The 14,647-nt window shown below is 55.6% G+C and overlaps 1 protein-coding gene across 1 annotated transcript in view; it reads right to left on the bottom strand.

The window, feature by feature from the left end:
• Positions 1-2,099: 2,099 nt before the first annotated feature.
• The window catches only part of NHSL3 (NHS like 3), a 28,161-nt gene continuing 15,613 nt past the window's right edge, over positions 2,100-14,647 (bottom strand). Inside the window, 9 exon segments of the mRNA XM_087970254.1 lie at positions 2,100-4,318; positions 6,692-6,853; positions 6,856-6,916; positions 6,918-7,801; positions 7,804-7,993; positions 7,995-9,522; positions 9,525-9,662; positions 12,735-12,851; positions 13,606-13,726. Coding sequence (XP_087826380.1) covers positions 3,944-4,318; positions 6,692-6,853; positions 6,856-6,916; positions 6,918-7,801; positions 7,804-7,993; positions 7,995-9,522; positions 9,525-9,662; positions 12,735-12,851; positions 13,606-13,726 — 3,576 coding nt within the window. The 3' untranslated portion in view covers positions 2,100-3,943.

Here is a 14,647-nt window from a genome sequence, read left to right on the forward strand (position 1 = left end):
CTGGTCGTGCCTTGGCTTGTTCTGTAAACCAGGTTGCCAGACTTGGGCACCCCCAGCTGTAAATGATGAGTGGTGGTCCAGCTATAAAAACTTGATCCAGTTTCTGGGCAAAAGACACAACACGATTTTGTTGCTTCTAGACCAGAGGTCCCCAAACTCGGCCACTTTAAGACTTGTGGACTTCAAGTCCCAGAATTCTCCAGCCAGCAAACTGGGAGTTGAAGTCCTCAAGTCTTAAAGTGGCCGAGTTTTGGGACCTCTGGTCTAGTGGGATAGAGGTGTGGAAGCTGCTTATTAAAAGAAATGCTCAAAAGCTTTTGAACCATGATTTGAAAATCGTCATTAGGACCGGACTGCTCTGCTGCGGTTACTCTTAAGAGCAGCATTTCTCAGCTTCAATCTGGGTGGGCTTCAACCCCCAGCATCCCCCAACCGGCGCATCCTAGAGTAACCTAGGCTGCCGGGTCCTGCGAGGGGAGGCTAGGCAAGTTGAAGCTGGAGGTGTCTTCTGTGGGGTGGGGTGGGGTGCTCTGTCGAAGGAGAAGACCGTGGCTAAGGTGGATGGACGGGGAGGAGGATATCGGGAAATCCGGAGCGCTCCCGTCGGACTCTTCCTCGGCTGGGCATTTACCCAAAGAGACGCCAGGAGCTGAGACTTGAGCCAATGGCACATAAATAATCCTTTCCAGTTTGGAGGAAATGCAGAGCTTGCTTGTTCATCTCAAGTAGGCATAAATCTTTTGAGTGTTTAGTATTTTAGGGTGAATTGTATTTGTGCTGTGAGTAACTCCAGAGTGGCCGCGCTCCCTAAGTATCGGAGCCAGGACACATGGCTCTTTTTGTACTGGTAGTTCTCAACATATGATCACAGCTGCGCTCAAAATTTCTGTTGCTAAGCAAGACACTTTTGCCTCCTTTTATGACCTTTCTCGCCATAGCTGTTAAGTTGATCACTGCAGTTAAGTTAGTGGATCTGGCTTCCCCGCTGACCTTGCAGAGATCCCAGGACAACCATCATAAATACAAGTCAGTTGCCAAGCATCTGAACTTTGATGACATGCTGCAAGCTGTGTGAAAAAAAACATCCTTTTTTTCAATGCCATTGTAGCTTTGAACAGTCACTAAATGAACTCTTTGTAAGTTGAGGACTGGCTGCCCTGGGGCTGTTTCCTTTTCCTTCCAAGTGAGCAGCAGCTCCTAGCAGCTGCCTTTTATCTGCAGGGCCCGGAGGGAGGGAAGGACCGGCTGAAGGTCCCCCAGGCAGGGCTGGAACTCCGGCTCTCTTGGGTTTTCAGGGCCTAAACTCTGCTGATGGCAACCATTAAATTAAGCAAGCCCACCCTGGGGGTGTTTATTCAGGGCTGGAAATGCTTTAGTCTCTGACCCGCGCTTGGCACAGATCGGGCATTTTGAGCCACGTTTCTATCTACCCAAAAGTTGACCTAATGGACCATTAGAGGTTTTGCAGCCAATCTGTGGAAACAGCCTGATTATCCCCTGATCCTGCTTCCCACAATTCTTTTCGAATAAGTGTTGCCCTTCTCAAAAAACACCCCCATCAGTTGGGGCTTGCTTGGAGCCCCCAGATCAGGCTGAGGTTCGGGGCAGAAGAGCCCTTTGCAAACCTCCGTTAACATAATCAAGTCCTCCAAAACTTGGCAATTGTCTCAGTAAGGCGGCGGTCTTAAGCCTCTGTGAAAGTAAGACGGCTCTTCTGGCTCCCTATTGAAAATAACCGTCCTTCCGAAATGGCTATGAACAGATTCTGTGGGCTCTGGGGGTCCCATTTGGCCCCGCCCCCACCCTGTCCTTCAAAGGGGCCGGAAGGAAACTTTCCCGGCTCGCAGGGGCCGCTTGAGCCCATTTCTCCAGCTGGGAGGAGAAGCGTCTAAAAAGCCACAACTGCACAACTGAGGTCCTGCCCTTCTGCAGGTCTTGCACAGACTGGGTTTTTATAAGAGCAGCATTTGTACTGCGATGCCCTCCATCTTGACTTTTTTGACCTCCCCTGCCTCTTGACACCCGCTCTTCCTTCCTCCCCATTCGGGGCACCCAATGTGCCCTTCCTCTCACCCTCCTCATATCACAGGAAAGAAGAGTCAGCAAGCAAGCTTTTAATCAGTCATTTTACAAATGCACATTAATCTTTTTTAAAACAGAATTGACCTTTTTTTCTTTTTTAAAGCAACCCTTCCCTTTCCCCACCAGAGTGGAAATCAAATCAACAGACTCCCAAGGTTTTCCAAGGTGTAGAGAGCAGCTGCCAGCTGTTCAAGAACAGAAAAACAAAAAAAAGGGGGGGTGGAAAGACAAAACCAGGCAGAGCTTTTTCCATCTCCTTTGCAGCCACAAAGGCAAGATGGTGCTGTGGCCACTTTCTCCCCCCTGCTCTTGGCTGAAGAAAAAGCCACAGATTTGCACCACGTGCAAACTTAAAACCCTGACTTCCTCGAGGATGGTGGCAAGCCTCCCACAGTGCGCCCCGGGGCTGAGGGCCGGGGGAGGGCATTTGCCACTGCAGGCACGTGTGGTGGTTTGGGAAGGAAAGAGGGCGTGGGTCTCGGCGCCCCCTTCGCCCTTCTGCAGAGGGTGCCCTCTGAGTCAGCACCATTTGCTAACATCTCAGCCGACCAGGTCGACCATGGATGCAGGTAATAGTGACTTGGAACAGTTAACGATGCCCAGCCCTTTTCTTGCACGTCTGGCAGGAGGCCACAAAACCCCCGATCCGCAGCTGCCTCTGCCCAAGCTCCCCCTAACTCTCCCCTCCCCAGCCAGGATGGCCAGACCAAGGGCCCTGCAAGCAATCTGGGCCCTGTGGGGGCCCCCCGGGATGCTGCAGGCTGCCCTCCCTGCACTCTGGGGATCGCAGACCTCTGATGAGCCCCTGCTGGCCATGCCTGGTGGGGGAGAGGAGACCCCCAAGACGCTCCTGCCCGGATCGGGACACTCCAAGTGTCACACCACCAAGTGTTCCTGCATCCAGGCTCTCCCTCCAGTCTGGATGGCATTTGCCCACCCCACCCCGGCTTCTAGCAAGAGCTGCTGCATCTCTGCAGAAGGGTGTGTAAATCGGATCCAATTGCTCTGCATCTCTGGGCCCATTAGCAACTAAGGGGCAAAGTCACCACAAATGAAACACAAGTGGAGGCACCCCGTGACCTTTATCACTTGGATTTCTTGGTGGGAGGGGGAGAAGAAGAGGATGGCCTGAAGTCGTTTCCCCACCACCACCCAACTCTCCAATGGATCCTCTGTCCTCAATGACCCGAGACGGGAATGTTTTGGTGCAAAATTCAGTGGTGTGTTTTTTTTTTTTTTCTTGGCAGTGGAGAGCTACAGTATATTCCGGACAGTTGCCAGTGCTTGCCAAACCTTGACAGTGCTGTGTCAGGTGTCTGCTACCCTCTCCTGTCCATGGCAAGACAGCTCTGAGATTCTCCCACCCCACCCCACCCCCCATGGAGGCTTCCCTCAGGCAGCACTCATGGCACAGATGAAGAGAGACTGGCAAAAATCCATGTCTTTGGGCGGCTGCACCATCTTCTAGGCTGCCATTTGTGCTTTAGTCGGGGCGGGCAAGGGGGGGGAGGTTGTACAGGCACCCCCTGCTTGGAATCAGCTGTTTACAACAGCCAGAATCTGCCCACAGGAGTCCAGAGCAAAACTGCCATCAGGGCCTCTTCTGGGACCCGGCACCGTCCAGGAAGACTGAGCAGGAATTTCCCGTAATGGCCGTCCTCCTCAGACCCCACTGTGATCTGAGAAAGGGCTTTCATGCCACACGGGTGTGCAAGCCCAGCCCATTGTCTTCACTCCCCAAATGCCCCCCCCCCGAACGGCAACAGGCAACGCAACCCATTAAAAAGGCATGGGGGGGGGACACAACTGCAACAAGCTGCTTCAGTTCTGACCATCCTCCCTGCAAGACACCGAGTTGTTCTTATCTTCCGCTACCTGAAGCTGTTTTCTCACGCCAAACCGGGGAGGAGGGGGAGGAATTCAACACCACCAAACCAAGCAGGACCAACGGAAGGTTCGAGTCCCAGGAGAGACGGGAGGGTGGAAAGGGATGTGCTCCTTTGTCCCTGGGTTTAAAAGAACCGCATTGCTGAGGACATCCAAGCCAATCCCGCTGTTGCATAAGTATCAAGGCCACAGGAGACACAGGAGGGTTGTTTTCTTCGGTGCCACCATCAAAGCTTCTCTTCTGGCCCTCAGAGGTCCCTGAGAATATTTTTCTTGTCCAAGCCCTGTATCCGACCGGCACATGTACCTCGCAGGGTCCTCCTTCACACCCCCTCCTCCTCCTTTGCCTCTGCAACGAGAGAGAGAGAGAGAGAGAGAGAGAGAGAGAGAGAGAGAGAGAGAGGGAGAGAGGGAGAGAGAGAGAGAGAGTTACAGGGTTACTTTCATTCCCCGGGAATAGCATGAGATTTTGCAGCAGAGGTCAAGAGCCTTGGACCAAGCCTGCCCCACCTCCCAACCTTGGTTGCTGCTACTGACGTAGCTGCTCATCTCACGTAAAACAAGGCCAAGCCTGGCAGCACCAGGGCAGGGGCCATGATGGCCCAGACTCGAACTGGGTGGCACCTGCAGGGAGCTTCAGGGTCACCTGAGAATGAGGAAGGGGCCCCCTATGGAACCTCTGCAGGGGGCAGGAAAGTCCATCAAACCAGTCAGGAAAGGTTGCTGTCTTGAGGTGGGAAACCCATGGCCTCACAGGCAGCTATTCCACTGCTAGGGATTTGATCAGCTGAAGGATTTCTCTGCTACAGGGAGTCCCTACTTCATGATGGCAATGGAGACTGAAATTTCCATCTCTAAGCAAGCTGGTCATAAAGCGCCCCCGTGTGTGACCAGGCTGCTTAGTGGCGGCAGTTCAGGCAGCCCCCGATGACTGTCACAACTTGAGGCTTCCTGTCCGCTCCCCCATTGCTTGGGGAAGGTTGCAAAAAGCGACTGCCTTGCTGCACGTCACGGCAACCGTCAGAACTTAGGGGGCTGGTTATAAGGGCCACTTGCTCAGCGCCATCCCAAGTTTGAACCACCTCTGCTGAAACGAAGTCTAAGAGCTGCAATTTGCTACTCATGATTTAACTGTGAGAGGCACCTTGGAGGCCTAGCGGACGTTCCCTTAAACGGGAGCCAGCCGTGTGCGGCAGCAGCCAAAAAATTGAACACAAAACTGGGTTGTATAAACGGAGGCATAGAATCAAAATCACGTGAACTATTATTGCTAATGTATAAAGCCTTAGTAAGGCCACGCCTGGAATACTGCATCCAGTTTTGGTCACCACATTACAAAAAAGATGTTGAGACTTTGGAAAAAAATGCAGAGAAGAGCAACTAAGAGGACTAGAGGCCTGGGGAGTAAAATGTACGAAGACCGGCTGCAGGATTTGGGTTGGGCTAGTCTAAAGAAAAAAAGAATGGGGGGGGGCATGATAGCACTGTCCCAGTACTTGAGGGGCTGCCACAAAGAAGAGAGGGGTCAACTTATGTTCCAAGGCACCAGAGGGCAGGACAAGATGGGACACTGATGGAAACTAATCAAGGAGAGAAGCAACCTGGAATTAAGGAGACACTTTCTGACAGGACAATTAACCAGCGGAACAGAAGTTGCCTCCAGAAGCTGTAAGAACTTCATCCTTGGGGATTTTTTTTTTAAAAAAAAAGACTGGACAGCCACTTGCCTGACCTCCAACGTCTCTTCTAGCCCTATTCTGAGCCTGATGTCTGTGGCCTTGGGGAAAAAATCTCGAACCCGTTCCTGGACGCCGACCTCAGTCTGTGTCTAGAAGCGGTTTGGCTACTGCGCTAAGCCCCGAAGTGGCTTCCTTGGACCCCCTGTGAGTTCCGCAGTCGGCCTCAGTCCTTATGCCTGAGCAGGCGCCTATGCTTGGACCAAGCCACAGCGTAGCAGGGCAGGTGGGACTCGGGCGTCCTGGGGAGGGACACTGTGTGGCTGCGGAACCCCCTTTGGAGGGCCACTTTGGGTTGTCCTTGGCCTGGATGCACAGCCCGTCCCCTTGGCTTCCTGACTGAGAGGCAAAGGGGTGCAAGGAAGGCGGCCTCCTTGACCTCTTTCCTGTACCCAGACCCCGACCTGACTCTGCAAGCATCCTTGGTGCAGGGGTCCAAGTTGGAGGGGTGGGGTTGACTCCCATGCATTTGATTGCCAGCGATGGGGATGGAGAATAAGGCCAGTGCCTGATTCTGAGAGGTTTTCCCAACCGACCTGCACCCTTGGCAACTCCTGGTGGTCTCGTATCCCCCGCAAACCGTAAGGAGGCTCCACCAGGCTTCCCAAGGCCTCTGGCAGCGAGTTTCAAGGGATGCAAAGTCTCCGATTCGACAAGTGGGAGGAAAACCTTTGAGGAGACCCTCCTGGGCGTGAGGGGGCTCCTGTCCCCTCTGGGCAGCCCAAAATGCCTCATGATGGGTGCCAGAGCAGGCAATGCCCACCTCCAGGATGGTTCTACAGAAAGGGAGGAAGTGCCCCTCCCCTAAACCCTGGCATGCAGCTGGCTCCAACTTGGCAGGAGAACTGCCACACAAAGCCTGAATGCAGCTTAAGAGCAGAAGTCCCGATACCGCAAACCCCCGGGGAAAGGCCTCCATCCGGCCCCTGGGACTTCCTGCTCCACCCACAGCCCCCCTGCCACAGGAAGGCACCCCACGGGCTCACCTTGTGCTCTGGGGCTCCTCCGCACCAGGTCTTGAGGCCCAGCTGGGGGCGGCCATCGCCAGACTCCACGGGAGGGCTCCAGCTTTCAGAGCCCACCTTCTTAGTCCGCTCCTCGACTGCCGGTTCCTCAGCTCCGCAGGGCTTTGGGCTTTGGGGGCAGGGCCTGCGCCCGGCCCGAGAGAAGGCTTCTTGGCAATGGGAGGGGGATCTTCTGGGCCTTGGGGGCTTGGCCAAGCCCTGCAGGGGCAGCCCTGGGGCCGCTGTGGATCGCTGGCTGGAGACGGTCATCAATTCGGCCACCAGGTTTTTCTGCAGGCTGGCCTGAGCCTCGGACGAGGGTGCCGTCTCGATGACCAGCTTCCTGGGGCTCTTGGCAAAGATGAAGCTGGCGGTGGAGGTGGGGGATTTGTGGAGTGGGGACACTGGGCCGTTGCTGGCCGGGGTGCCTGGCAGCGCCGCCCGGCTCCTGGTCTTCCTCTCGGTCATTCCGACACTCATAGCTTCCCTGGAGGTTAAGGTGGAGGCCTTGAGGCGCACAGCCTCGTGCAGGGGGTTGAGCCCCTCTCTTGAAGCAGGCTGCCCCCCCCTCAAGGAGAGGGACTTGCGGAGAGGCTTCTGGGGGCCGAGGGGGCCGTCTTCCCATCCTGGAGCCACGTTTGCTCTGCTGGACTCCGTGGGGGCCGTGGACCCCCCGGCTGGGCTGACCCCGTGGGGGCCGTGGGCCTCCACGTCGACCGAGCGCAGGCGGACCATCTGCAGCAGGGATGGCGTGACGATGGGCAGGCTGGCATCCTCCTTGGGCACCGAGGCGGCCTTGCTGCGCGTGGCAGGCTCCTTCTTGAGGTCGGGATGGGAGCCGGTGGGTGGCTTCTTAATCTGGGGAGACAGGCTGGAGGTGGTGGGATGCCTGGAGCCCAGCTGAGGACCGGACAGCTCTCCGCTTGGGGAGGCTTGGGGAAGTGGGGAAGGTTCTGTGCTTGGGACCGGCAGGGGCTGGATGGGGAAGGAGGGAGGCTTTCCGCCTTCCTGCCCTGCAGGGGAGGCAGCTGTTTGGGGGTCTCGAGGGGCCTCTGCACCCTCCGCCTCCCCAGACTCTGCCTGCAAGGGCGGGGAGGCAGCAGGAAGCAGGCCTCGTCTGGGGGAGGGAAATCGGCCATGGACAGGTCCTGCTCGTCCATCAGGGGTGGGGGCGGAGGGAGCCATAAGGGGTCTGTGGAAGCCCCCACCTCAGCCTGGGAGGGAACCAGGGCAGCTCCAGGGTCCCCAGCACTCGGCTCGGCTTTCTTCACAGGGGTGGAGGGGGTGGTAGGCCGGCGGAGGGGAGGGTGGGGGGAGCCCTCCTTGTTGAGAGGGCTGGCTTGCAGGGGGGCTGGCTGCTGGGGGCAAGGTGGCCCCCATCCCTTCCTTGCTCTTTGGCTCAGTGGGTGGTGGGGAAAAGGGGGCCGGGACCTTCGGGTGGGGAGGGATGACAAAGCGGTCCATGTAACGTGGGGCAGCAGGGGAGGAGGCCTGGGGGCAGCCGGGGGTGGGCGTGGCCATCCCTTCGGGGGGCGCAGGGTCAGAGGCCGAGGAGGAGAGGGAGGTCAGGGAGGAGGAAGAGAGGGAGGGTCCCGGGGACTGCAGGGAGCAGACACGCTCCGGCTTCCTCGGCTGTGGCCTCTTCTTCCCCGGGGATGAGGTGTGAGGGAGGGGGCTTTTGGGGTGCAGCGTGGGTGTGCCACTCTGGCTGGAGTAGCCACTCGATGGAGACATGGTGCGGCCAAAGCGGTGGGGAGAGCCGGGCTCCTGGGCCTCACCCTCCTCGGGCTCCCGCAGTTGGCTGACCCTCCCTGGGCTCTGGGAAGAGACATCCGGCGAGCAGGGCAGGCTGCTGGTGCCACCCAGGCAGACGGGGGAGAAAACGTCATCCTCGCTGGCCTGGCTGGGGCCCTGGGCACCCTCCCGCTGGGGCCTCCGCTCCGGCTTGGGAGGCAGCCCCATTCCTCGGGGCGCCCCTTCAGCTTCCAGCTGCTGAGCCTTCTGGTGCAAGGAGTAGGTCCTCCGGGGGGGCAAGGGGGCCGCCTTCCTCTTCCGCAGCGAGACGCTTCGGGTGGACGAGCGGTCACTGCGCACGCTGGCATCGTCCGAGCCCTCGGCCAGGCTGCTGGTGCTGTTAGCGGGTGAGGCTCGGCCGCTGCTCCCTCCTGGCTGCCCCCCCAGCAGGCTCGGAGAGGCAGGGGCGGCCCAGGCTTTCCTGGAAGTGGCGGGGCTGGAAGGACCAAGCCGGTCAGGCCTGCCTGCGGGGGGGTCCCTGCCACTCAGCCCTGCGTCGTCCTTCTGGCCGCCCTGGCCCCCGTGGGAGGAGATGGTGGAGGCGTTGGAGACGATGGTCTCCGTGGACTGCGAGTGGCTCCAGTTGTCGCTGGAGGAGGAGTGCTCGCGGCTGCGGGGGGCGGCCGGGAAGTGACCGGTGGAGCGCACCGAGAGGGCCGGGCTGGCACTGGCCAGGCTGCAGCGGCTGAGGGTACGCACCCGGTTGGAGGACAGAGCAATGACGTCCACCATGGGTGGCAAGATGGCATTGGGGATGATCTTGGAGAGGTAGGTACCCTGTGGAGAGATGGACATGACCGGTCTGAGCAGCTCGGGAGAACTGGGCTGGGTGGTCATCCAGGGGACGGCCAGGGACTTGGGCCTGGCCACAGGAGGAGACGCCTTGGCCGCCGTCTTGCGGTCCAGCACTGAGTCATCATAGTAGAGGCGGCTGATGTGCCGCTGGAGGGCAGCCTCGGAAGCGTGGGCCTCGAGAGCCTGGAGGGAGACACGGGCGCCCTGCTCGACAATGGCGGTGCCTCAGGCTTCCCATCGACGGTGGGGATCTGGATGGTGGGGCCGGGCAATTGGCTGCCGTTCACCAGGAGCTGCGGGCTCGGGCCGGCTCTGATGGCAATGCTGCCCGGACGTTTCGCAGAGTCACGCCCGTTGCTCAGGCCTGTAGGTAGAAAGACAAATGGTCACCAATGCAAGACAGGGCTGAGGAAGCAACAACTGGGCCAAGGCCGGACCCCCAACCCAGAAATGCTCCGCTGGCCTCGCTCAACATAGGAGAGACCCACCCCAGTTCCAGGCCGCAGCTGGGCTGGGCTTGGCATAGCAAGAGCCTTGGGACTTCTACGCTGCTTCCCAGGGCTTCCCAGCCGTCTTTCAGAGGTTTACAGAGTCGGCCTCTTGCCCCCAACAATCTAGTCCTCATTTTACTGATCTCAAAAGGAGGGAAGGCCAAGTCAACCTTGAGCTGCTCAGGATCGAACTGCTGGCAGTGGAATGCAGAGTTAGCTTGCAATGCTGCCTCCTAACCACTGCGCCATCACAGCTCTATGCATGCGGCATAAACCCAGCCAGAATAGCTGTTGTCTGTGCTTTTGACTTTGGTTCAGTGTGATGTGAGAATCCGGCCCTAATTATGCACAACTGAGCCCCAAGAGGAAGCCTGTGACACCATTCCCAGAACCTCCCCACCCCTCCAGAAGTGCCCCCCCATAATGTGAGGGCAGCAAGGCACTAAATGCAAGGGCCGTTTGGTGACCTTATTCCCAAGGCAGTCAGACTGTGCCATAAAATGGCGGCCTCATTCGTGTTATATGCTTAGAAAGGGGTCGAGTTTCCATGACGAGCTGAGCCGCAGACCGCTCAGACCCAATTTAGTTGCGCTAAGCATTCTCTGTGCAAAGCCACACACACACACCCCGCACCTCCTGCGGCTGTTCTGACCAGGCAGCCACCCTCCCTCTCTTGGCTGATCCAAGAGGGCGTCACCCACTCCCTGAGGGGCCTTTGGAAAAGTTCTGGTCCAAACCGTAAATGGATGCAGGGAAGGATCAAACAGCAGGCATCTTACCAGAAAGCCAAGGAGATAAAATGCCCACAAAATGGGCGATTGTCAACTCATAAAATATGTTTTATGGCCTTTTTAGAGTTGCCAACAGAAAGGGAGGAGCAGTGAGGCAGCTTGGAAATCGAAAGTGCATTCCATAAATATTTTTAAAGATGGTTTCTAAGCGACTGAGATTTCTGCAGTGCAAAATTCTAACTGGAGAGCATGATTGATGACTCTGGGCTATGGATGTGTCCCATTGGAGAATAGGAATTATGATACACCCAGGGGGTGTGGAGGGGGAACCAGGGTCAAGGGTGACAATGAATGGTGTGTCTCAGAGTCACCTACACCCAGGCAGTAGCGGACATGTTAACTCCCAACAAATCCTTTTTAAGTTTAGGAAGTTTGGCTTAAGACTCAGGATTTAAATGGGGGTCACCGGAATCCTGACAGGGGGTTGACATTCAGGCTTGCCTTAAAGAAGAATCTGGACTAAAAAGCCGCCTGCAGCTCAAGCCAAATGCGATTCCGCGGGAGAACAAGGCCATAATTTCACGTTGTAGAGAAGTTTTTGCTTTCATTTTGGAATTTATATTCTGTGGTGTAGAGCAGGGGTCTCCAACCTTGGCAACTTTAAGCCTGGCGGACTTCAACTCCTAGAATTCCCCAGCCAGCTAAGCTGGCTGGGGAATTCTAGGAGTTGAAGTCCGCCAGGCTTAAAGTTGCCAAGGTTGGAGACCCCTGGTGTAGAGAATGTCTTCCAAGCAAATGAAGCTTAAAGCAGCATCTACACACTAAGGGGGTAACTTTAAAGGCCAGGAAGGAAAGGCTGCACTGCCTTCAGAACCAGCAACAATGGCAGCATTTCCCACGCAGTCCAGATTTGGGCCCTACTAAGTGGCAGCTCAGCTCAGCTTCAGGGAGACGCTGCCTGGCATGAGGGGGTGGGGCTCCCCAAAACAAACACCTGAGCCACCAACTCAGTGGGTGGCTGGTTAAAGTGGTTTCCCCTCTGTAAAACTACAAGTAGTCCTGGACTTGTGACTGTCATTTAATGACCAGTCATGGTTATGCCGGAGCTTCCAGGGGACCCACGACCGGATTCTGAACTGACGGCCACCTGCACCCCCGCCCCAAAATCCCATGCCCGGGTGTGGTGCATTTGGCCACCGGCCTGCCCGTCTAGCCATCAGCATCGGTCCCTTGGACCCTGCGTTTGAAGATGGTTTTTCCTCCCCCCCCAAAAAAGTGGCTTTTACTTCTGGTTTTCAGCAAAAGTGACCCATTATGAACAAGCAAACATAATGGTTTGCTTAGTAACAGCCACAAAAAGGGGTAAAGGCCACATTGGTGCCCTGTTTTATGGCTGTCATTACTTATGTCTCTGTTACAGTCCTAAGCTGAGGACCACCTGTAATTCCAGCCCCACCAAGTGCTCCCTGTCAGAGTCTATTCATGAACTGGAATAGAGCATGGTGACAAGGTCAGGCAATGAATAGCCATAGCAACTAAGTCAGCCAATGAGGGCTGTTTGGAAACTGAAACTAGAAGTAGCCTAGGTGTGGCTCTGTATGAAGCTCTGAATCTGTATTGAGCTCCGCGTCTGTCTGTGGAAAGTGAAACGGCTTCTCTCCTCTGCTGCGTGTCCTGCTTGCCTGCTGAACTCAAGTGAAACTGAGGTCTGTTTCTCAGCTCCTGAGTTGCTGCCGAAGCTCTGAACCTGTAACATGTCTGCTCCTGTTTGAGTTTGCTTCCTGTTGGAGAGATCTACAGCCGGTATTGTAAAATCTACTTATTATGTTTATAAAGGTGTTAAATGAAGCCTCAGCCATCTGTGTTTATTTTTCTGGCGCTGAATTAACCCGGCAAAAGTCTGAACGCCCTCTTGCAATCCCTGCTCCCTCTGGGACTCGAGGGGGCAAATCCCTCCCCAGGGCCTCAGCTAGGTGAGCCCTTTGTGTCCCTGGACTGGCCGGTTCCCTTGTCTGCCCTTCCGCAGCCTCTGCGGCACCTGCGCCTGAGCGCTCCGGGAACAACTTCTTCTCCAGGCCCCCTCCGCCCTCCCGCAGGCAGGGTCCAGCTGGCACACGGAAGGCAGGCGCTTCCTGCTGGGGGACGGCATTGCCCTCTGGCCACAGGTCTCTCCCAGCACCCGCCCACCCGGTTTGTGCAAGGCCAGCCGCTTACCCAGCTCCTGCTGCACGTGTTGGGGCAGCCCCAGGACAGTGGTCCTCCTCTCCCTCCGCCTCTTTTCTCCCTTCCCGGGTGGTTTCAGAAAGGAGTCGTGTGGTCGGAAAGTGGAGCCTGGAAGCAGCCAAGCAAAGGGAAATGGAAACGGTCAGCAGCAAAGCCTCAGCGTGGATTGGCAGTTCCCCACCCCAGCCAGTATGTGTGCCAACGTATGCAATTGAACGAAATAGATGCGCTAGGATTGCACGCTTCCTGGGTCTTCTTCTGCAGGTGGACTGGGGTATGAGAAAGGCCTTGGAAGGTGGGAAGGAGGCTACCTAGGGAAGGGTCCAAGAGGGGCCACAGCTGTATTATGTAAGAGCTGAGAAGGACCCTCACTCACTTCTCAGGTCGTTTACAGGAGATGGTGGGGGATTTGTACCTACAGACTTGCTAGAATGAGGTCAGCCTGCCCAGGTTGACCAGACAGGAAACACGACCAGATAATCTCATTCTACTTTCCTGTAAAGCTAATGGAAATGTGATTGTCCTGTCATCACCTTGAAAGCCTGAGAATCTCCTTTGGAGCATCCTTCTCGCCCTTCCTATAGCTACAGGCTGACCATTTCCAGGCCGCCTCTCTTGGCCCCACAGGACATCCTCTTCTCTTGTTTGAGGCTCAAGGCCCCAATTCCTTCCACCCCTCCTCCTGGGGCGGCTTCCACTTCCCCAGAGCTCTGATGGAGAGGCTGCTGCAACTGAGTTTCCCCCTTTCCGCCTTCCAGAGGGCAAGCGGCCCTCGTCTCCCTGACTCAGCACCTCAGCACTCCTTTGAGCCCAGAGCCTTGGCCCTTCTCTCCCGCTCCAGGATGGCTCCCCTGGGTGGTACCTTTTCTCTGGATCATCTCGGAGCGGACAGACATGGCGTCTTCGGAGGCATCTTCTGTGGCACACGAGGAGGCTTGGCTTCGGATGGAGATGTCATCGCCCTCTGTGGACTGGGAAGACTGCTTGTCAGAAGGGAGGACAAAAAAGGGGGTGGCAGAATCAGACAAAGCGAGGAAACAATGTTTAAATCAAACTGAAAATAGAGATGGTTTACAAACGCCACGATCAGAAATGGAAAAACATTGATAGAAATCCATATTAAAATGTTTTCTATCAGTTTGGAAACTAAAATCCATGTTGACAATCCATGAGCATGTCTTAAGGAAATGTTTCCCAATCTTGACAACTTTTAAGTTGGGTAGACTTCAATTCCCCGAATTCCCCAGCCAGCATGAATTCCACCCATCTTAAAGGTTCAATAACATACCAGGCAGGGGATTATGGGAGTCGAAGTCTACACCACTTAGATATCAAGGTTGGGAAACACTTTCCCAAGGCTTATCCTCCACCAGTGAAACTTTCTGAAAGCCCCGTTTGGGGGAGCTGCCTAAAGGCACTTCTGACCCCCGACAGAGGCTCAACAGCTCAGGGCAAGGATCTTGGCAGCCGAAAACCAGGACAACATCTGTCCATCAGCTGCTTCTCTCCTTTCTTGCCTTCATGGAATCAAGAATTACACGAGGAAGCAAGTTCCAGCCCCAGGCAGAAGCACTGCATGTGCCCACTAGGTGGCGCTCGCTGGCTGCCATCACCTTATTGATCCTACAGGAAAACCAGCCTGCAGGTGTTCTTACCTGTCCCTTTCAAGACATACCCAGCTCAGGGATTTTTGTTTTTGCTTTTAATAATTTTTATTGTTTTACTACTGATTGGGGAAAAAGGACTTAAAATTTAAATTAAAATGAGATAGATAGAGAAGACAACAGACTAGGAGTATAAAGAATTGTTGATATTGATGTATATATTATGTAAATATGTATTATTTATCATCTGAAATAGCTATGAAAGACAATTAGATGTGTCAGGATGATTACACCACGTTC

Source organism: Notechis scutatus, chromosome 8 (assembly GCF_049901735.1).
Source record: "Notechis scutatus isolate UNSWTSFEM ecotype Mainland chromosome 8, rNotScu1.2, whole genome shotgun sequence".
NCBI classification, from domain to species: Eukaryota; Metazoa; Chordata; class Lepidosauria; order Squamata; family Elapidae; genus Notechis; species Notechis scutatus.